The 24,278-nt window shown below is 35.6% G+C and overlaps 1 protein-coding gene across 3 annotated transcripts in view; it reads left to right on the top strand.

Moving 5' to 3' along the window:
* Positions 1-21,757, top strand: part of LOC149163589 (uncharacterized) — a 135,981-nt gene extending 114,224 nt beyond the window's left edge. For 2 of the 3 annotated variants that reach the window (XM_089431782.1, XM_089431780.1), the window contains exons 11-15: positions 16,145-16,329; positions 17,667-17,819; positions 17,903-17,987; positions 18,167-20,245; positions 20,383-21,757. In XM_089431782.1, coding sequence (XP_089287908.1) covers positions 16,145-16,329; positions 17,667-17,819; positions 17,903-17,987; positions 18,167-18,562 — 819 coding nt within the window. In that variant the 3' untranslated portion in view covers positions 18,563-20,245; positions 20,383-21,757. Of the gene's footprint in view, positions 1-16,144; positions 16,330-17,666; positions 17,820-17,902; positions 17,988-18,166 lie in introns of all 3 variants that reach the window. The other variant, XM_089431781.1, reaches the window with a different exon arrangement.
* The last annotated feature ends 2,521 nt before the right edge of the window (positions 21,758-24,278 follow it).

Genomic DNA, 24,278 nt, shown 5'->3' with positions numbered 1-24,278 from the left:
ATCAAAGACCTCATTCTTGGTCTTTAAGAAATAGATCCAAGTTTTTCTAGAGTGATCATAAATAAAGGTGACAAAGTACTCGCCACCGCTAAGAGCTTTCGTGGACATCGGGCCACAAATATCTGAGTGTATCAATCCCAACACGCCTCTTGCTCTGTTGTCACTTATGGGAAAAACTTCCTTAGCGTATTTCCCTAGTACGCATCCTCTACATACATCATCATGCTCAATACTGAGGACTGGAACTCTTGTAACAGTCTCTCTGAGCATTTTCAGTGCTCCATGGTGTAGGTGTCCCATTTGTTTGTGCTATAGTTCATTCAGTTCCTTTTCACCATTATGATTACTTCCTATCAATGCCATTGGAGATTCAAGCTGCAATCTATACAATCTGTGGCTTCGAGCTCCAATTTATCTCATCTTCTCCTGACTGGGATGTTTGACATACACCTTCCTTCCAATGAAGTATACATCGTGCCCCTTGTCCTGTAATTGAGACACTGAAATTAGATTCATTCCTAACCCCGACACATGCAGAACATTAGTGGCTCTTACGCTAGTTCCTACTTCCGTTTGAAACACTATGGTGCCTCTCCCTATTGGAGTACACTTCGTTTTATTTCCCATAGTGAGCTGGAAGTCCATATGCTCTTCTTGATAGCTAGAGAAGTACTCTCATACTCCAGTCATGTGAGTTGAAGCCCCGCTATCAATATACCAAACACTTGCTGATGCTAGAGAAGTGCTCTCGTACTCCAGTGATGTGAGTTATTTTTTCCCTTGAGGGTAAGATCTAGTCTCTAGAATTTTTTTTGTAGGGCCAGTCATTGAGAAATTTGCAGCAAAATTCAGATCTGGAACAATTATTTTTATTTTTTATTTTTTTTTAATTTGAAGACAGGGTTTTAGTTTCAAGCCTTCCCGGGCTCGGATCCAGCCTTCTCTAGCTCTGCATCAACCTTTCTCCTCCTTGCGTCATCCTAAAAAGGCCTAGCGTTATCATTTTTTGGCCTTTCAGGGCAGGTTGTAAGCCTTAGAGGCCTCAGCGTTAGCCTCCTCATGCCATTTTGACCCTTGATCTACCCTTCTAGTCTCCTCTTCCCTCACTTAGCGATGGCTCTTCTTGGCCTATTTTGCCCTAGTTCCATCTCTGAAATTTTCAAGATTGATTCCTTGATGGTTTTGCAGGTGAAATTTGCTCACAAACTTGTATTTTTAAGTGCAAGATCATTGGAGAAATTTTGGGCTACTTGGGCAATTCAATTTTCAAGGCCTTGGGCCTAGGGTTTGCTCTCTAAACCCTCATTGTGCTTCTGTTTTATTACAAAAGTAATAACAGTGATATAATAGCCCTAAAATCACATTTGAATTGGTCAAAAACACTTAAAATTGCAAATTTTAAAATTTCCTAAATTTTTGGTAAATTTTTCCTATTTTTGGGCATATTGGGCATTGATTTTAGCATCATTAGCTTGCTGATCTGTTGGTTTGTTTACTTCTGTAATAAGTTGTTTCAGATATGATATATTACTGAATACATCATCATAAAGTGGGCTAAATACATAAATTTACTTTTGCTAGCCATTGGAAAATTTATGTTTTATATGTTGGGTAAATGCTATTATCTAAAGTGACTTACCCAAATGCTATTATCTAAAGTGACTTTCTTGCTGCTGTCATAAGTCTAATAAAGTGCTGAAATTTTATGAGTATTATTGCAGATTTGATTTTTGAGATTTAACACTTGCTTGTCTCATTCTAAGTTTACAAAAAACAAAAAAATTCTGAATTTTGCACTAAAAACACTCCTGCATAAGCTCTAAATCTCTGACCTTGTGATTGATATAAGTTGCTTTAACACTTGAGATCTAATCGACATCATTGTGTTCGACATCTAATTAAGACATTGTTAAGAAATCACTGGATAACTGCTCTAAGTTAGAGATCATAATCTTAAGAGGTTTTAAATATCTTGGTTGTCTATCTTAACTTTTAAGCACTTGGCATCTTAGGTTTCATTGGTTAAACACCTTGTGGAATATTGTTGAACATTGACACTTGTGTCTTTAAGCACCTATCTTGTCTTATTATTGTTATCTAATCATTGTTAAGTACCTTTGCTCTAAGGTAATTTACACTAAGTACTTAAATAACACAAACAATCTTAACTCACGAAGACTTCACTCAATCTATCTTGCGCAAGCATCCTAGGACTTAATTTGCATTAATAATTGACCTCCAAGCATAATCTTGGTTGATGGACTCCTAGGGCACTTGTTTTCCAATTAGCTTGAGGGATTCAACTCTTCTTAGTGGTTAACGCAGTGACCTTGCAGTTGTCAGAGCCATAGTTTCTGCAACGCCAGAGGCACTAGATGGGTGGGACACAGGGGGAGGTATCATTAATTAGTCCACTGCTTGCTTTTCGTTGGCTTCCATTTCACAACCTACTCTGAACACTGTTTCTCAAAACACTTAAGGGAGAGGTTCAACTTACACTAGGCATTTAAGCTAGAAATAACCAACGTCTTTGCATCACATCTAGCTCTTAGGAATTGCATATCATATAGGATAGTCTATCATATTAAGCAGCGGATGTCCATCCAGTTACTTGGTTTCAATTAATAATAACCAAACATTGTGACTCCATAAGACATTGGTCTAATCTTAAAATCTAATCTAATCATTAATCTTGCTAAATTCTACTTAGTAGCTAGGCCACTCATTCGTGTCTCCCAAGCAAGTTGGTTCCCAACTTGTTTTCCTTCATCTTATTTCGATAGAAACTACCCCCCATAGCCTGTTGTTGGGAGACAACTAGAACGAAGTGGGCGGGGATCAGAGTGACAACCCCCGCTTTGAGCGGTTGTCACGGTGCCTATACAATCCGGGTGGCAACAAGTCCAAACCAGGACCCATCCTCAGGAGTAATTGATGAGAGAAAGATGAGTGGCAAAAAAGGTATAAATCGATAAAAAGGAAAAAAGAAGAAATAAGTCGACAGGAGTTGAAAACTTAAAACCTAAAATCTGAAAGGAATTTGATTAATTAATATATAGAAATTAATTAATTTAGTAGGATAAAAAATGTGATTAATATATGGGGATTAATTAATTAGAAAGTTAGAAATAATTAATTAATATAATAGTATTAATAAATTAATTATAATAATATTAGTTAATTAATTATAGTAGCATTAGTTTATTAATGTATTAGAATTAATAAATAACCGAATATATGAAAAAGAATTAGAATATTAACGTTAACTAAATTAAAGTTAATAATATACATGTATAGAACGAATTATAATAATACACTACCTTATTCATTAGTACGAATATTAATAGAATATCATAAAACATATAATTTAATTAATTAAATTAAATTTATTAGTAAATTAATTAATTTAATTTATTTTAATTAAAATATATTAACTAATATAATAAAATTAATGCCTAAGTTAATAAAATTAATTGTAAATTAATGTAAAATATGTATAGAAACCTAAGAACTATAGAATTAAATTAGATAGAAATGAAGAAAGAAGGATAAATATTAAAATTAATAAAGAAATATTATTAATATTAATACTTAGATGAGAGTGATAATGTTAATAATGACTCTTTTAATTTAATATCGAAAGGGAGGGAACAAACCTTAAAGCTGAGAGTGCACAGGGAGCCAACTCTTACAAACTTTGAGACTGCCATCCCTATGGAGGTTGTTTGGATGTCTCAATATCTCTAAGGCCTCTCTAAATCTTCTCCTAAAGTAGTGATCTTCCTTGGGAAAACCCAACAACATTTTTCTTAGAGAAATTATTCAATTCAATAAGAGATACATCTGACCTTTTCAATAAAAATTAAAGTCAAACTGACCAGCAACAAATCCTTGATCAAACCTGGTCAAACTGTCTCAAGTCAAGTCAAATTGATGCCCAAAAAGATTTGGTCAAGTCTGGTCTACTAGGCTGAATTTCAATCTCCTGTTCTACCTCAGAATTTTGGTTTGCCTCAGAGATTCGGTCTGCCTCAGTGAGTTTGTCCGCTGCCCAATGAACTACCCAGAAAAACTTCAGCCTCTTTCTACACATGCAAAGTCAAACAGAGGGAGATAAAGAGCTCGGTCAAATGCTGGAAGGTTCTGGTCAACATCGGCTTTTTTGTCTTGTGTCTTCTTCGCATAGATGACCAGGTGATCTTCTTGTGTGATCTGAATTGTGTCTTGAGGAGGAGGACAAGCAACCTATATATAGGCATCTCAAGAGCCCAAATAGGTGTGTCTCATCACTGGGCCGACTTGATCCTATGGAGGCAAAAATTTGAAATTTAAAAATTAGATTTTCCCTCCTTTAATTCTAATATGAAAAATATAATTTTATTCTTTGTATTGGAGGGCTAAAAACATACTTATGAAGAGCGACCATAGCTACAAAATTCAACAACATTGCCTAGGCTAAAGAGGTGTTAGGCGAGACAGGTTGCAAGAAATGAAGACCTAGAAGATGTTGTTGAATTTCTAGTGCTGATTAGACAAACACGATTTTCTGCAACTGATAGTTACTTCCAATGATATATAATATTACTTTAGCACATCCCAGAATATAATTAAGCAATTACACTTAGAAAATTCAACTGTAAATGTAATAGAAACAATAAAGATCATAGTAGAATAGCCATGCACAATAGACACCAAAATTTTGCCCTAGAAAACCCATACTTGAACACAGTTTGACCAAGTTTGATAGTAGAATAGTGACTTGGATCTTGGTGATAATATTGCGATAATTTTGATATTATCGTGATATGTGCAACTATGGTCCAAATTATGAAAAAGAGAAGGAAAACATGTATATTATGCATTATTTGTTGTGATTCATAAGAAGAAGACCCTTAGGGAGGTTGGAGATGAAGTGGTAAAACACGATGGTGCTTCCTCAGATAAGCAAGCTCAAAACTTTTGATATGTTGGGTTACCAAGATGTGGAGGAAGTGGGTTCAGTGAACAAGCCAAATTCTGTGTCAATGGTGGAAAGGTTGACTCATCAGACAACATTGGCTCTCATCTAGCTGGTGAGTCAATGCTCAAACAAAATGCTGGTGTCTTAAATTGTACTTCATCGACCTTGCTAAATACAATTCATTTCTAGTGGTTGTTTTGAAGATCTTATCTTGTGGAGTATAAACATCTTTCTTGTCCAAAGCTTTTGCCTTTTTGAATTTTGAACAAGCATGTAATATGACCACTATGGAAGGGTGTTAGAGATAATGGTCATATTTAAAACTTTGATTCGGATCTTGGGGGGTGGCCCCCAAGATATAAAAAATTGAAATGGATCTTGGGGAGAGAGACCCCCAAGATTTTAAAAACTGAAATGACAAAAGAAAATAGGAGAATACACAATAACAAAACCACAGATTTTTTTATTAAAACAGATAATAACTGTAAAGGATACATTGTGGTGGACAATTTGTTTTTTTACAAAATGCAATTTGTTACTTATAGCCTTTTTTTTCTTGGTACAATACCACCGGTAAATTCCATGGGTGGCTAAATACCATGGGTGGATGAATACCATGGGTGAATGAATACCATGGGTGGATGCCACTTACAATACCATGAGTAAATTCCATGGGTGGATGCTATTTTCCATTTGGATCATTCCTCCCTCCTTATGAAGCAATGGTCCCCATTGTGTGAAGTTCCCTCCTGAGAAACCTTTGTTGAATATGAAGAGTCACTGAAGAGAAGGGTTTTGTGTGGTTAAACCATAATCGTGATGAATAAAGATCCGAGGATAGAGACACCCTATAATGCTTGTGACCAACTGTGATACTAACAGTGTGCGACCTAACAAATGGATTTTGATAAAGTGTGGGTGTGTGGATGACCCATAACCATGAAAAACAAAGATCCAAAGATAGAGATGCCCGTAATGCTTGTGACCAAATGTAATACTAACAGTGTGCGGCCTAGCAAATGGACTTCGATGACAAGGATTTTATGTGATTGACCCATAACCGTGATGCTAACTGTTAATGAAGTAGTAGGTGCCTACATAGCTTGGGGTGGGGAGGCATGTCTCCAAAGAACCCAAGCTGAATGCTGCTATGAACACAGCAAGATTGCGGAATTTTGAACTGGAATTTTTATTATATGGATGCAGATATTACATAAGAAAAAATCTCCTTACAGAGATTGACTGTCTACGCATTCACCGGACTTTATACCGTTCTCAAGGAACAAGTATTACCGGAAGCTCCTGGCAATAGACAGGCTCTGCCTCAGAGATTACAGACAAACTCTCAGACTTTCCTAATGGTTCAGCCACTTTAGGTTCTCACCAGTGCCGAGCACACTGATGCGCAGGCTTCCAAACCAGACTCTAAGACTTACAAAACTCTTCGTGATGCAAGCAGATCAGACACAAATGTCCGCAGATGCAGAGCAGGAAAATTTTATGACTCTAAACTCTCTTGACCCGAATGAATCTTACTTCGCAGCTAGCGCTTATTTATAAGCTGGAAGGGAATAAACATTCATGAGTGCGCTATGTACAGACTGATGACTCAAAAACACAAGTACTCAGACAGATCTGAGTAGATCGCCGAAAAGCAAGATTCGGGCATAGGACACTATCGTCCTATGTTATCTCGTCCCTACTCTTTATCAGAGAGCCCGAGGCATGTGGGGACCGAATCTTAGTACCAACAAACTATTTACACAGAGGAAATTCATCAGTGAACCCTCGAAAGACTTAACATGTCATAAAAGATGAGATTTGCAAATCCCATGGTTTGTACAAAGTGGAGATTCCAGAGCGAGGGAATCCACGAAAGCTCGTCCGGCGCCATAGTCGGCCAGAAAGACGTCACTCAATCCATAGTATAGTATTCTATCTGCGGATGTGTATAATGCTGATATCTGAATCTTTCAATCAAAGAATTATTGAAGTATTGTACTCTTATTTCTTTCTCTGATTCCCACATTTGTGAAATATTTTGGTTGGGCGGTTCCAAAAAGTTGATAGGTTGGAAAGGATTTGATGTGATATCAACCTGATGGTGGAAATCTTCATAATTAGTACTATGAGATATCATCCTTGCCTTGTACTGTTTTGTAACAAACCATCTGATGTGACCACAGCGTCGGATTGCTTGTAGAAAAGATAGATCACTGATGTCGGCAACATTTTCAACATCTTTGTATACAATTCCATTCATATGGGAAAATGGTTCACTGAAACCAGGGATTTTAAGCATATGGAGTGTATATGGTTTGATGATTAGAGCTGAAAGACCATATATCTGCCACCATTCAATGAACCATTCTGGTGTAGGATCTTCTTGTTCCAAGGCTTCTGCTGACATGCCTTCAAATAAAAATGAGGACTGTATAGAATAAAATAAATTGGCTGAGCAATTTTGGAGATTCATAGCTATATAGAAACATTCCTTTTGTCTGTCAGGGTCATAATTTTCTCTGTGGAGAGGATTATCAAACCTTCTCAGTGTGATGAGGCAGCTTGTCATCCGATCATCATCCTCATCATCTCTCTCAAGAGTATAGTGTATGTTGTCAATGTATTCCAGATAGTCCAGAGCATCTACTGCTTCTTGGTTCATTTCGTCTTGCATTGTTTCTGTCCATAGGTAAGGAATATCTTCTCTATGTCTAATTTCTTTGATTGGGTACCAATCTACATCATGGATAAGTACTGGAGTTTCAAGCATATAACTTACCCAACCATTTGGTGTTTCTATTTCAACAGTGCTTTCCCTTCTCCTGATATAATTGCAATGCAGACTCAAAATTGAATGTTCTGACAGAAATTCTCTACTCAGCATATCTGCGAAATTGTTCTTATCACCTTTAACAAATTCAACATCAAAATTGTACTGGCTTAACTGCATGATCCATCTGACCATAGCAGCATCCTCAAAATCACATTTATGAATTGCAAATTTCAATGCCTGGCAGTCTGTCTTAACAGTGAATTTGGTGTAGATAACAAAATCCCTGAATTTTTCTATTCCTAAACAAACTGCTCTGAGTTCTTTCTTCAAACTTGACCAATTCAATTGATTTTTTGCCCATAATCCAGATGCATATTGGCAGATTTCAATCTCACTTTTGCTGCTGGGATTTTTCTGACATAATACTGCTCCCCATCCTTCATAACTGGCATCTGTCATAATGATTTTCTCCCATTCTTCTCTGATAGGGGAGAGTGGTTGAATATTTCTGACCTTTTCTTTTATTGCCCTGACTGCTTGTGTGCAATCATTATTCCATGGAATTGGATTCTTTTGAAGCCTTTTGTTCAATAATTTCCTTTCTTGTGCACAATGCTTCAGAAACTTTGAAATGTAATTCAGGCTTCCCAAAAACCTTTGCAGTTGAGTTTTGTCCTTGATTTCATCAGGGAAATGATCAACAAAATTTAAACTTCTTTGGATTACAATATAGGATCTGTACTGTATATTGTAACCCAAAAAGTCTATCATTGGCCGGAATAATTTCATCTTAGATTCTGATAATACTATACCCATTTCTTTAACCCTGCGAAGAAAGATTTTCAACTGTTTGATATGGTCAGCAATATTATCAGAATGAATTAGTAAATCATCAATATATTTCTTCAAGAAACTTTCCATTCCTTTGAAAGTTTCATCCATTATTCTCTGGAAAGCCGAAGGAGCATTAATCAAGCCAAATGGCATGATATTCCATTCATAATGCCCTTCTGGTACAGAGAACGCTGTCTTCCATTTATCATCTTCTTTAATTCCTACTTGCCAGAAACCAGATTTGAGATCAAACTTGGAAAATATCTTGGATTTTGATATCTGAGCAAGTATGGAAGATGGCTTTGGCAAAAGATATGCATCATAATCCAGAATTTTATTCAGGGGTTTATAATTCACAACTAACCTTGGTTTACCTCTGGCAACTTCAGCATGCTTATTTACATAGAATGCAAAACATGCTATGGGGCTTTTACTTTTCCTGATAAGCCCTTTCTTCAAAAGATATTTAATTTCTTCTCTGCAGAGTTTCATTTGTTCTTCATTCATTGCCACTGCTTTAGACCTTCTTAATTTTCCACTGAAATCTTTCTTGAGAGGAAGTTCTACCTCTTGTTTCTTAATATGCCAAAAGGCATTTGGATCATCTGAACAACATTCTTTAAACTGGGAAGTGAGATTTGCTATCTCAGAAGCATACTTTCCGTTATCTAGATGTTCTTCTGTTTTCAATACTTCCCTTTTCACTTCCTTCTTTGCCAAAAGATTTTCCATTCTTTCAACTCTCTTAATCCTCATTGGAGAATTAGAATTGATAAATGGGAAAAAGACTTCCTTATTATCAATTCTAATTCTCCAATGAGGATTAAGAGATGGTATCAGAGGCAAGTATTGTTTGAGTTGATATTTTGCTGTGAGATATTGTTTGAGTGAAAAAATTCGCTTGAGTCCTGAATAGCGTTTGAGCTCGTTGTTGCCGGTGTTGGCGTTGGAGAGCGTTGAAGACGTTGGACGAGAATTTGCCGCAATTTCTCCTTCAGAAGAAGACCGCAATTCTTCTCATCATTTTCTGCAAGACTTTTGATCGGGTATTTATCTATTCTAACATGGATGCTCCTAGACATTCTTCAGCTGAATCTTCTGACTCTATTTTTGGAACTAAGCACTTTAGAACTATGAAAGATGAAGAAAAATCAAAATCTGCATTAGAAGGGCTATGTAGATCTGAATCCACTTCTGGTAATTCTGCTATCATAGAACAAGAAGAAACAGATCCTTCTGTTAATTGGAAACTTCCACCAGTTTCTCCGCATGATGTATATAGAAATCTATCCTCTTTTAATTTCCGGGCCCTTAGTCAAATCAAAATCAAAGAAAAATCCATCAAAGCAGATTTAACTTTGAATGCTATGTTGACTATATCTCTCCTTGAAGCCAAACATATAAAATCAGCCCTCAAAGCTGGCTACCAGTATGTCCATCTGGGGATGGTGAGGATAGGACTGAATGCATTACACAGAAAAGGACAAAAAGCCTATGTGTTCTCAGCCCTATTTGATAATCGATGGACCACATTTACACAGGCTATGATAGGAGGCATCGAAACAAGTCTTGCTGAAGGCCCAGTACAATATGATGTTTTTCCAGATTTCTCTGTTGCACTTGACGACCCAAATGTCCTGCAATGCCTAACCTTAGGTATCCAGACTGCTGGGTATGAAAATTTCAAAAGTAAATCAAAAAATTTGGCCATTTTTTATATTACCTGTGTTAGGTTTTATAATACAACAATCCCTGCTGTTTTGCATACCCCTGATAAAGATGAAGGCCGAGTTACTTTTATCCAGTATGATTCATCTTGTAATCCAGTAGCACCAGTCTACGTCTCCAGAAATGATTTATGTCCTCCTGATGACTGGGTAACTAATTGGGGAAAACCCACAAAGAAACCTGTTGCTGCTGCACAGTCAATAATAACAGAGGTAGATGGAAAGGTTACCACACGGTTTCCTAGAATTAACACAATTCAGCATGGTGGACCCTCTACTTCTGTCTCTGCAATTCCTACTACAATCAGTCAGTTACATCCTGGTCAGTCTCCTGCACCTCCACAGTTTGTAATAGATCAAGCAGTGTATGATTCTATCAGAAGGATGTTTTCACAGCCAAGCTCATCCCAGCCTTTTAGTTCAGTCTGTGACCATCCGCACTGCTCCAAGACATTCTGTCAATTTTCTTCAGAACCGCCAACTCCACATGGGGAGTCGTCAGACCGTCATAGGATAAACATGATCAGATTCACTCCTTCATCTGACTCATCTGAAGAGAATTACAAAAAGGTTGTATTTTTTAATCCGCAAGAAGAGCTACTTGTACATACTGTATCCAGTTCTTCTACCTATGGTTTAGGCTATGTCGATTCTTCACCTATTCCTGAATACAGAAGAAATCCCATTGATAAAATTCCAAGGCATGTTGAAATTCCTTCTGATTCAGAGATAATTGCCTTTTTAAAAATCTTTAAAGGAATCAGTCCATATGATCCTGATGATCAATGGAAAAAGAAAATGTTCAATTGGGATATGTTTACACATGAGAAAGAACATTTGTATTTTGAAGAAGTAATGCTTCTTCCAAAAAATGATCGTCCTGCCTTCAACAGACAGAATGTTGAAAAATGGAAAGAATGGATGAAGGCAGAAAATCAATGGATATCATTCTATGAATGGTATTATCCTTCTGCAAATATCATAGAACAATCCTTGATGAAGCAATTCAGGAACCAGGCTAAACAGAAAAAAATCAAGGATCCAGAAAAATTTGTAGAAGAAAAACTGAAAGAAAATCCAGTAGTAATTCCTCCTCCTTTGAAAGCACATGTTTTTCAGCCAAAGATTCAGAGTATGCTAAACAAGTCAAACATTCCCAGATCTCTGATTGCTGTTCAAATAGAAGGAGAAAAACTACTAAGGAAAATATGTTCTCAGTTCCAAGTAAACATGATGCGGACTGGGACCCCAAATAAGCACAAGTGGGAACTCCTTGATGGGAGCCTTTTAGAAACAGACACAGAGTTTCCTCCTTGGAAAAATTTGGATCATCTGAACAACATTCTTTAAACTGGGAAGTGAGATTTGCTATCTCAGAAGCATACTTTCCGTTATCTAGATGTTCTTCTGTTTTCAATACTTCCCTTTTCACTTCCATCTTTGCCAAAAGATTTTCCATTCTTTCAACTCTCTTAATCCTCATTGGAGAATTAGAATTGATAAATGGGAAAAAGACTTCCTTATTATCAAAATTAATAAAATATCCATACCTCTGGGTTCTTGCATCAAATTTTGCTCCATGCATGCTGAAATTCTGAAAAAATGGTGTCCCGAGGTACATTGCACAATCCAGTCCTGGAACAACAGGACAAACCAAATGAACTCCTATTTTGTCTGTGAGCAGAACATCAATTTCTGCTTCATGCTTTGTGGGAATGTCTCCACTTGCTGTGATCACCCTTGGACATGTTGTTGGCCTTCTGTGATGCATGCCAACTACCGTATCACTTACGATGTTTAATCTGGAACCAGTGTCCATAAGTACCTTCCAGAATTCATACTGGTGTCCAACCTTTACTTTCATTTTTACACAATACATGACATCTCTATTCATGCTATTGCATCCAAAATCTGTTCTTGCTACTTCTTCTTCTTCTTCTTCTTCTTCTTTGTTATACTGCTGTTGAACTGGCCCTGTATGATAGGTCCAGTTTTCTGTCTTCCCTGAAATAGGATCTTGTGATGAAGAAGCAAAAGGAGCTTGTGCATTTAACATCTTTAGGCTTAACTCATTGTGCCTTTCAACACACAATTTTCTATTCTCTTTGATTGTTTTTCTTAATTCTTTTATTGCCTGATGCACTGCAGGTAAAGTCTGTGGCAAGTCTTCTCCAAAATCTTCATTCTTAAACTGTCTGGTTAAGGCTTCAACAGAAAAAAGAGTAGCAGGAGGCACATACCCTTTATTTGAAGAATTCTTTGAAGTAGAGGGTGCTTTCTTCAAATGTTCTGTCAGTAAAGATCTGTACATTTCTTTCATTTGCGGATCTGTAGCAGCCATCATTTGTGCAAAAATATTCTTACTGATTTCATCATAATCAGTCTTCATCATCCTGACTGCATTGCATGTACAAATATCAGGATCATCACAATCACAGGATTTACATTCTGTACAATGGGGATCATTACAGAATTCTTCATCAGATGATTCATCTGAATCAACAAAATTAAATTCATTTTCAGATTCTGAATCAGAAGATACCAATTCATCACAGCTACTAGGAAGATAGAATGAATTTATCTTTCCTTTCTTATTTCTATACTGGACTTTCTTTTTAGAAGAGTCTTTCTTTTTATTTGGACAATTTGGAGCTGTGTGACCTTTTTTGTTACAGTTGTAACAAATTATTTCTCTATCCTTAGAAAACATCTTTGTATGCTTGTAAGGTTTTGCTTTGTAATGTTTTCTTTTTGGCTTATCTTGGGAGATCTGGGAATTCTTCTTGAAATGTCTCTTTCTCCTCTTATTCCCCTCAGAATTTCCAGCTTTACCAAGATGCCATTGTTTGCAGAGCTGTTGATATCCATGTGGCTTTTTAGGGTTGGTTGCTGCTCTTGCAATTTTCATTTGTGAGCACAATTCTACAATGATTGCTTTTACAGCTTGTCTGATTATGCCAAATTTATAGTCCCCAACCTTCCCTGGTAATTTATTGACAATAGCTGAAGAGACCCATTGGGGAAGGGATGCAACAAAAATTTCCTTCCATTTTGGCTCAAGAATGAGATCTGGAGTCAATGTATGCAGTCTGTGAAGGAATTCATTAAAATATTCATCAAAATGTTGCATATTATGCAACTTCATGGCCAGCAAAGTAGTGGTTGTAATATCATTGGTTATCTGAGGAAAACCAATGAAATTGACTGTAATAGCATAAAGAAGCTTTCCTATCATATTGCTGACAGGCAAACTAGTGACAGGATCTATGTGAGTAGATCCATCTTCATTTTGGACGACTGCCTGTTCCCATCCTGCAAGGAGACTAGGATCTTTTAATGTCTCAGCTTTTAGCCAAGAATCCAATGTTCCTTCAAATCCTCCTATTATCCTCCTTGTTGCATTAATAGGTCCAATATCATCAGCAAGATAAGTCCTATAACATACAAGCATGGAATGTAAAACAGACATAATTTCAGCCTCTGTGCAATTATCAATATTCCATGAGTAGGTAGAATTTGCAGACCAATCCTTATGGTATTCAGATTTCATAAGATCTCTTCTATCAGGAGCAGGGTTCCAAGTAGTCTCCCATCTTGACCTAGATGATGTAGCATTGACTTGATCCTCATTATCAGGTTGCTCCTGGTCTTGATCTGTCAAAGATAAGTTATTGATACATGTTTCAAGCTCTTCAATTTGAGGTTCTGCTTCTATCTTGTGAAGAGTCATATCCCCGAAAGATGTTTCTGTCTTATGGAAACTTGTATCAAAACTTTCTTCTTCTTCTCTAGTGTAAGAATCTTCAGACATGAAATTAGAAGATTCTAGTTTGCTGGATCCTTCAATTTCTTTGGATTGCTTTATGGCAGGATGTGGACTAAAGAAACTAGGATTTGCAAACAGAGAATATGGATGAGAGGAAGTCGGCGGTGGAAAGGTTATAGAGTTGGGTGTTCTAATAAGGCTTTCCACAGAAGGAGTAATAGAATGAAATTGGTGAATGTGAAGCAGTGCCTACTAAAACGGGGTGGGTCTCCAAAGGGAACTTGCTCCGAATGCTGCTCCAGAGTTTAAATGGACATAAATCGGTCAATGTAACTCGGAATCATCTTTATTATAATTTTTTTTGGAAACATAATTACCATTATGCATCTTCCCATGTGTTTGAAATCCCTATTTGGACACTTTGGAAACTCAAATTCGCGCTACAATTGTTCTGTCGTCACAAAAGTTATAAAAAAATAGTTGATTTTAAATTAGTGATATCTCCCTCATTTGAACTCCGATTCGACCAATTTTTTTGTTTGAAATTGGGTAATTTTTGAAGAGGATCTCAAATCTGCAATCAATTTTATGAAATTATGGACAAAAAATGGAAAAAATGATAGGCGAGCTGCCATCCACGAATTTCCATCAGAAAAATTTCTACAGCGGAGCTGATTTTAAATCAGCGATATCTCCCTTATCTAGACTCTGATTCGGCCAATTTTTTTTTGAATTTGATATTTTTTCGCAAGGAATCCAAATATGTTATTTGTTTTTCTAAATTTTTCACCAAAATTTCAGATTTGATCTGCAAATTTGCGGCCCAAAAAATTCCTGCAAAAAAATGATAAAAAAAATTCTTCCCGCTTTGCCCAAGAAAGTGCTTTGTGAAGGTCATTGCACGGGCATGATATTTTTGGAAGTTTGCTGCAAAACTTGGAAACTGAAATATGCGTAAAACCCTCATTCCCATGGAGTCGTAACCTGGCTCTGATACCACTGATCCGGATCTTGGGGGGCGGTCCCCAAGATCTAAAAAATTGAAATGGATGTTGGGGGGAGAGACCCCCAAGATCGGAAAAACTGAAATGACAGAAGAAAATAGGAGAATACACAATAACAAAAGCACAAATATTTTTTTTATTAAAACATATAATAACTGTAAAGGCTACATTGTGGTGGACAATCTGTCCTTTTACAAAATGCAACTTGTTACTTATATTTTTTTTTTGTTACAATACCATAGGTAAATTCCATGGGTGGATGAATACCATGGATTGATGTCACTTACAATACCATGGGTATATTCCATGGGTGGATGCCATTTTTCATTTGGATCAAACTTAGACATATAATAAACTGTCACTAATAAAGTGATGTAACAATAGCACATTTAATGTAATAATTAATGTGAGGGTTAATAATTAGGTATTTGGGGGTGACGTAATGTACTCCTCTCCTACTATGTAGTGAGACACTGTCTTATTTACTGATATGAAATTTCTCATTCTAATGTGTATTTCTGTCCATGCGTGTGTAAAACTAACAACTTGATGCACTAGAGGGCATTTTCTTTGGTGCCATTTAATATTTTTGGTGGTTCATGGAGTTTAATATTGTTTTCTTTCTTCTTTCTTTTGTTTTATTTAGAATGTAAATGCTTTCCCATCTTTTGATGCTCTTTCTTGTCATTAATATGCATCCATGGATACATATAAGAAAAACCAAAGGTGAAAAGCACACTTATATATGTAAATATTAACAAAAAGGATTTTAAAACAATGACAGATATAATAGCAATATCATACATTGTACATTTGATAGTCTTTTTAAAAGAAATCAAAGTATTGATTTTCTAGATGCAGTGTCTCCATGAAGTTACGATAATCTAGCATGTACAACAGTTGCATACCTGCTCATTTTGGCTTTCTTATAACAAATTAATTAATGTATTAACGAGTGGCAAGATTCACGTGGCATTTTAGCAATGTATTCTATGAAATATGGATATGTGCTACTTGGGTCGGCACTGGCTGTGTGCATTTTTTCATACTGAGATTGCAAAGCTGTCATGTGCACAGGCTTCCCTTTCTACAGTTGCTGAAAAGGAATTGATAGATGCAGTTAGCACAGGCAAGCATGGGAATGCTGTATACTTTTGGGCACGGATGGATAAAGATGTAAGACATGGTAGTTCAAAAAGAAGTGCCCTACAACAGGAGGATTTCTGGTCATTTTGTGATGCCACTAATGCTGGGAATTGCAGGTAAATCAGAAACTGTCAAAGTATTTAGATAGTTTATACACATTGCTTGCAGTTTGTCTGTTCGTCTCTTCAGGTTTAGATACTTCAGATCTGAATATACTGAAAAATTTAAATGGCTTGAACCCCTTCCAGCGGAAGATCAACTAGAGTAAGGGAAACTTTGTAATGCATGAAATTTTTCTGACGTCAACTAATGTTTGAATGATTTCTATGCTGCTTCATATAGTTTCTGTTAGATGATTCTGTTAATTCCAAGTAACTTTGGCTGTACGTTTTTCCTTCTATTCTTAAAGTAGGCAGGGACCTGGTTTAAGGAATTTTTCAGATGTTAATTTATTGCGCAAGAGATTACATAGAATCTGATTAGTTAACAGTGTCTGCAGAGTGGTCTAAGTTTACAGACATCCCTAAATTTGCAATTTTACCCTGCAGCCTGTGAACGACTTTATTCAAGTCAAGTTTAATAAGGGCTGTTCTGCACTATTGGATATTAGTTTATATTATGTATATTTCTATCTAGATTCTAGATAGAGGGAAGTAAATTTAAAAAGCATGCACATGCTTTAAAAATATTGTGGCCTACTCAAAGTTCTACAAAAGACTAGCTGATTCTAGTCAAACTTGTCTATTATTTCTCAACAGATTAAACGTGAAACTACAATTTTATTTGGCTTGATTGCTATTTCAGATTAAACTAATTAATCTATCACTGCAAAATAGTTTGAATTTAATTAAAATTTGCTCAATCTTAAAGCTGCGCAGGACCTCCATTTTAAGAAAGACTATGTTGTTTTCCATTGATACTGAAAACAGTTGATGCAACTACTAAATACATAATTTAAATATTCAACTGCCACAAAGGAGATGACATCAGTAATTTAAAAAAAATATCTGAACTTGAGCTGATAGAAAACATCTAATCTAATCACGTGAGTGTTCTCACAGACATGTATCTCCAAGTGAACTACTTGAATTCACACTGCACCAATTACTAGCAACCTGTAAAGCTTTTGAACTAGGTTATCAGCTATTTTAAGAAATATCGAAATCATGTACAATATCTATTCAAATTTAATTTAGCTTTTCTTAGTAGAACCCGGTGATAAGCAGGAGATAAATCATATAATGTTTTTCTATATTTAGCTACCACTTAGAAGTGGTTTCATATGGGGCAATGCAAAGTGGACCCTTTTTCTTAGCAGCCTTTCCTAATTTGTGATGTGGAACAGCCATTGGATAGATACAAGTAGAAATATTTTCTTCCTGGATAGATTTCATCATTTTGTAAGCTCTCAAACATGCAAATTTGGCTCATCCTTTCAATTGGATCTTTGCAGGGTTGTGTTCTCTGATGCATTCAAGAGAATGTATAACATGCCTGCAAGTTGGAAGGGACTTCCACCGATGCCTGTGGATGGGGACTCCTGGTCTGTTTTGCATAGCTGGGCAATGCCAACATCATCATTTCTGGAATTAGTTATGTTTGCAAGGTATGTGTAACTGTGTTTGCAGTGACTAATTTTTATTCAAGTTATAAACATGGGTCTTAATGCCACCTTGTCCTTGGTTGCAGAATGTTTGTTGATTCGTTGGATGCACAACATTATGAAGAGCATCATGATAATGGAACGTGCTGCTTGAGCCTTTCTAAGATGGAGGTATTTATTGGATAAGCACTGTCTTTTTTCAATTGGCACTTGATACTTAGTATGTCCAAGAAATTGTATATGGTTAGAGTCAAAATCGCTGGAATATTAAGCAGTTTACCGAGGCCAGTTCTCTCTGTGGTCTCACTTGAATGGTATGAGTATTGATGATTGTTTGGTCTTTATACCAGGGTCAGCACTGCTACTGTAGGGTTCTGGAGTTGCTTGTGAATGTGTGGGCATATCATAGTGCAAGAAGAATGATTTATGTGAACCCAGAAACAGGTGTCATGCAAGAGCAACACATGTTGGAGCATCGGAGAGGTCATATGTGGGCAAAATGGTTTGATTTCAGTCTTTTGAAGGCCATGGACGAGGATCTGGCAGAGGAGGTGGATTATGAGCACCCTGCAAACAGATGGCTATGGCCTTCTACTGGAGAAATATTCTGGCAAGGGATTTATGAAAGGGAACAGAATCATCGCCACCGTGAAAAAATATTAAAAAAAAGAAGATCCAGAGAAAAACTGGAACGGATGCGAGGAAGATATAGGCAGAAGTCCCTTGGAAAGTTTGTTAAAGTTTAAACCGCCACCACCTAAAGATGCTGACAACGGACTAGTGAAAACAGAGGATTCTGAGGCCTCAAACACTGAAATATTGACAATGATTTTTCCTGTCTTGCAAACACATGGACTGGATCTGGTCCTCAATTATTGTACGAGTAGCTCTATATGTCTAAACAAAGGAGCAAAGGGGTGATATCTTTCTGGTACCGTCCAATGTCCATCAATTAGTTTCTTTACAGCCCTTGATGGCTCCCGCGTCTTTCATCAATTTGATTGTATACATGTCGTGTGTAGCAGCCTGCATGTTTTTTGCCCAAGAAATTGTATTTTTTTGTCTCAGATATGGGGAGTTTGTAGAAACCTATAGTCAGAACTACAAGGAGAATACTGTGTACAATGCAAAGAAACAGGCATTATTGGGGCATTGCCAACTATTGTTGAAACTTCCTTTCTTGTTCCTGTCTGATGAAAAAGGATGGCTTGTACTTTAGCTCCACACATGGAGACGATTCCAAAACAATATTTGGGATTGAACCAATTTTTCAGAGTGAGAATAAATGTGTTCAAAGGACTGAATTCACAGAAAGTATTGATCTCTGCTCTTTCTGAATGAAACTAAGGTTTCAAGTGGAGAATGAGCTCAAATTTCCACCATTTTTCTTTGTACTTTTGTTATCCTCAAAGATTTGTTTGTGATGACAGCTCCGCACAATATAGATGGGCTGGTGTCGGCTACTTCTTCAGTTCTTGATGTTCAAATTGGTGTGCAAAGGGTTTCCACAAAATTCAAAACTGGGTCTCCTAGTGAAAACAGAGGATTCTGAGGTCTCGAACACTGAAATATTGACAATGATTTTTCCTGTCTTGCAAACACATGGACTGGATCTGCTCCTCAATTATTGTACGAGTAACTCTACATGTCTAAACAAAGGAGCAAAGGGGTGATATCTTTCTGGTACTGTCCAATGTCCATCAATTAGTTGCTTTACAGCCCTTGATGGTTCCCGCTTCTTTCATCAATTTGATTGTATACATGTCATGTGTAGCAGCCTGCAAGTTTTTTCCCCAAGAAATTGTATTTTTTTTGTCTCAGATACGGGGAGTTTGTAGCAACCTATAGTCAGAAATACAAGGAGAATACTGTATACAATGCAAAGAAACAGGCATTATTGGGGTATTGCCAACTATTGTTGAAACTTCCTTTCTTGTTCCCGTCTGATGAAAAAGGATGGTTTGTATTTTAGCTCCACACATGGAGACGATTCCAAAACAATATGTGGGATTGAACCAATTTTTCATAGTGAGAATAAATGTGTTCAAATGACTGAATTCACAGAAAGTATTGATCTCTGCTCTTTCTGAATGAAATTAAGGTTTTCAAGTGGAGAATGAGCTCAAATTGCCACCATTTTTCTTTGTACTTTTGTTATCCTCAAAGATTTGTTTGTGATGACAGCTCCGCACAATATAGATGGCATGGTATTGGCTACTTCTTCAGTTCTTGATGTTCAAATTGGTGTGCAAAGGGTTTCCACAAAATTCAAAACTGGGTCTGCTAGTGAAAACAGAGGATTCTGAGGCCTCGAACACTGAAATATTGACAATGATTTTTCCTGTCTTGCAAACACATGGACTGGATCTGGTCCTCAATTATTGTACGAGTAACTCGACATGTCTAAACAAAGGAGTGATATCTTTCTGGTACTGTCCAATGTCCATCAATTAGTTGCTTTACAGCCCTTGATGGCTCCCGCTTCTTTCATCAATTTGATTTTATACATGTCGTGTGTAGCAGCCTGCAAGTTTTTACCCAAGAAATTGTATTTTTTTTGTCTCAGATACGGGGAGTTTGTAGAAACCTATAGTCAGAACTACAAGGAGAATACTGTGTACAATGCAAAGAAACAGGCATTATTGGGGCATTGCCAACTATTGTTGAAACTTCCTTTCTTGTTCCCGTCTGATGAAAAAGGATGGCTTGTATTTTAGCTCCACAAATGGAGACGATTCCAAAACAATATTTGGGATTGAACCAATTTTTCAGAGTGAGAATAAATGGGTTCAAATGACTGAATTCACAGAAAGTATTGATCTCTGCTCTTTCTGAATGAAACTAAGGTTTTCAAGTGGAGAATGAGCTCAAACTTCCACCATTTTTCTTTGTACTTTTGTTATCCTCAAAGATTTGTTTGTGATGACGGCTCCGCACAATATAGATGGCCTGGTATTGGCTACTTCTTCAGTTCTTGATGTTCAAATTAGTGTGCAAAGGGTTTCCACAAAATTCAAAACTGGGTCTCCTCATGGCATCTGCCCCCAGCTCACCATTCAACAAGGTCAACAAAGGGCGATGGACCATTTTATTTGTACGGTTTATGGAATTTGTGTGACTGGGCATTACGATTCAGTGAATTTTGGGGTTGTTGATTACTGCTCCTCTCAACTCACCTAGACAAATTAAATGGCAAAAATATCCTAAGGTCAGAGGAGATTCCTCTCAGCTCAGTTTGTCAAATTAAATGGAGAAAGGTCTAAAGTAGGAGGAAATTGATTGGCTGGTGATATGTCATCTGCTATTTTTGGCACCAACGGGTGCTGATGCAACAGATAAATCCGGCGCTTCTTTACTTTTGGTGATATCTCATCTGCTATTTTGGCACCAACGGGTGCTGATGCAACAGAGTAAACAGGTGATTTACTTTTGGAGACCAACGGGTGCTGATGCAACAGAGTAATCAGGTGATTTACTTTTGGAGTTCAGATTGGCGGACAAGAAGTTTTTCCATAATATTTGAAACAGAGCAATCCGGTGCTTCTTTACTTTTAGATTGGTGGGCAAAGTCTCCACAAAATTTGAAACCAGGCCTCCTCATGGCAAGTACCCAAACTTACCATTCAACCGAAAATGGACCTGGGAAATAGTGTTTTGGATAGACTTGAGATTAAGTATATTATTATCCACTGTTGGCAACATGCTTCCATCGAATTAAAATATATGATGATGTGTATGGAACATGGTTAACAGAGTTTGCAAGTCCACGATAGAGTTGAATGGTAAGTATATAAGTCACTATTGACTGGGTGACTATGACAGCACACAATGATTCATGATACCTCGGAAAGTGCAAAGAATGTCAAATTCTTGCTCATCTCATGTAGAACCACAAACATCAAACAATAGATGATTGAAAAAAGTTAGTGGCCCAAAGTCAACATAGATTGAAATGAGTGGAGCGATTGACTTCAAATGCTGGTGAAGCTTAAGCTTTGGTATTTCATCTATTTCAACGGCTAAGAACTAATATGATAGGATAGAACTAATAAGATAGGATAGGATAGTATGGAGAATTGTTGAGTACAGGGAGATGTTGTCACTTAAGGTTACATAAAAAATAATAAAATGATATTTCAACAAATTAAAAAATATTAGAAAAAAGTCAATGTTGACTATAAGTAAAATACTTCAATTTTCATTTTAATTTTACATCAAATTTTATATAAAGAAATAAAGTAATTGAATTTCTACTTTAATTTTACATCAAACTTTATGTAAAGAAATAAAGTAATTGAAAGTGAAATTTTGATTTAATTTAGTACGTGGTAGATATGTAATTCTTTCAATATTTAATTTGGAGCTGACAAATGACATGTAAAAATAATATTTTTGATACTACAAGATGTGTAATTCATACTATGTTCATTTGACATGTAGTATTTAAAAATAAAATATTTTACTATTAGTTATATCAACTTTATATAACGAAAATTAAAATAATTAAAATAAATAATTTTATATCAACATTATATAGAGAAAATTAAAATAATTAAAATAATTTTTTTTCTTATATTTTCACTTACCATTATTTTTCTTAATATGTAATTCATATATAATATTAAAAAATATTAATAAAAAAAATAATTCTATATATTAATAAAACAAGTAAAAATTTAAAATTTCTTATAGACAGAACATTTTATTAATGTGTTTTCTAAAACCACTATATATCGATCTCAATTCTAGATCTATTGAGAGCTTAGAGGAATCAAATTTCTCGAGATGCAAACTTTTCTTAAAGTTTTTCACTCAAAAAGAAGTTTGAATGTTAAGGGGTTTGATCTCTCTTGACACTTGGTAAATCTAGAATTATGATGGATCTATGCTAGTTTAGAAAATGAGAAATCTACAAAAGTCTATGGTGAAATTTTGATAGCATGTAAAATTTATGATAATGGATTGACATAAATGTATTACTAAATTCTAGGGCAATTGGACATAAATGTCATATTTTTCCTTTTTAGGTTATTATGGTTAGATTTAATTGAGGTATATACATGTGGTAAACAACTAATATTTTTAAGAGAGTCGGCTTATGATTATAACAATGTGTATAGCAATGAGGAAAAATGCATTGCAATTCTTTATTTATTTTTTGTTATTAGTTGTGACTGTGTAATTTTTAGGAGATGTTGTAAGGAAATAAAGATAGTGTTGAAAAATAGTTTTTCTTCTTATTAATTGTGACATGGTGTTATTTTTAGGGATGTCTCAATTAATAAAGATAGTGTGGAAGAATAAGTTTGTTATATTTAAGGGGTTACATAATTCATTGTAAAGAGAAAGTAAATGTAATTGGTTATTGAATGGAATAGGTTAGGTTTACAATAAAACATGATTAGATGGGTGTCTTGCAAGTTTTTATTATTCTCATATGCTAATCTTAATATAAAGAACAAATATACCAAGTTAGTCATATAAATTAAATGGCTAGTAAATGCCAATAGGCATAAATCATAATATGCATCAAAACACTTATTTCATGATAAACTATAACTTTGTTATTATTATTATTCTTCTTCTTCTTAATGATAAAGAAATTTAATATGCAAGTTAAACATATAGATTTAAAAAAAAAGATTTTTAACCATGGAGATTCACATTCACTTTTTCATGAAGATTCTTAACATGTAAATACGCTACAATACCATGGGTCAATACTATGACTTATCAATATCACATGTCCAAAAACCATAACTTATTTCATATGGCACTTTTTCATGTGACATGTTTTTTAATTAATCAATTTAATTAAAAGTTTAAAAAGGCATAACAACTTTAGAGTTAAATTTCAACCTCTAATTTGTGAATATTACTAAGAACATTCCATAGAGATTAAGTTTTTACTATCCACCTAATAATTATTGATAATTAAATTAAAATTTTTGAAGCCTTATTCTAAAATAGACATACCTATCCACATAATAAAACAACTATATAAATGTACAAGATATCAAATAATTGTGTGTGAACTATAAAATAACATTAAAAATAAATTTCATAAAAAAAATATAAAAATAAATTTACTAATAAATATATAAACATCTAAACCATGGTGAAAATACTAAATATCAAGTAACCATTTGTAAATTATCAAGAGAAATGGAAAGAAATTCTCATAAAAGAAAAAACAATAAAATTCCTAATAAAAAAAATTATGTAAGAGAAATATAATTGTGGCTTTTATAACTCGGTTGAGGCCAATCAAGCTAGCCAATTACTTTGCAGCGATGGAACTTTAGTAGAATAACTCTATTGAGGCCAATGAAGCTAGCCAATTACTTTGTAGCGATGGAACTTTAGTAGAATAACTCTATTGAGGCCAATGAAGCTAGCCAATTATGTAACAACCAAAAGTCACGGAAATATTTAAAATACTTCGTAGACAAATACATCCAT

This window comes from Pinus tabuliformis, chromosome 5_1, assembly GCF_031772625.1.
Source record: "Pinus tabuliformis cultivar Carrire ecotype Pingquan chromosome 5_1, CPIR1, whole genome shotgun sequence".
NCBI lineage: Eukaryota > Viridiplantae > Streptophyta > Pinopsida > Pinales > Pinaceae > Pinus > Pinus tabuliformis.
The sequence above is the reverse complement of the archived record's forward strand: the minus strand, read 5'-3'. Positions and strand labels throughout refer to the sequence as shown.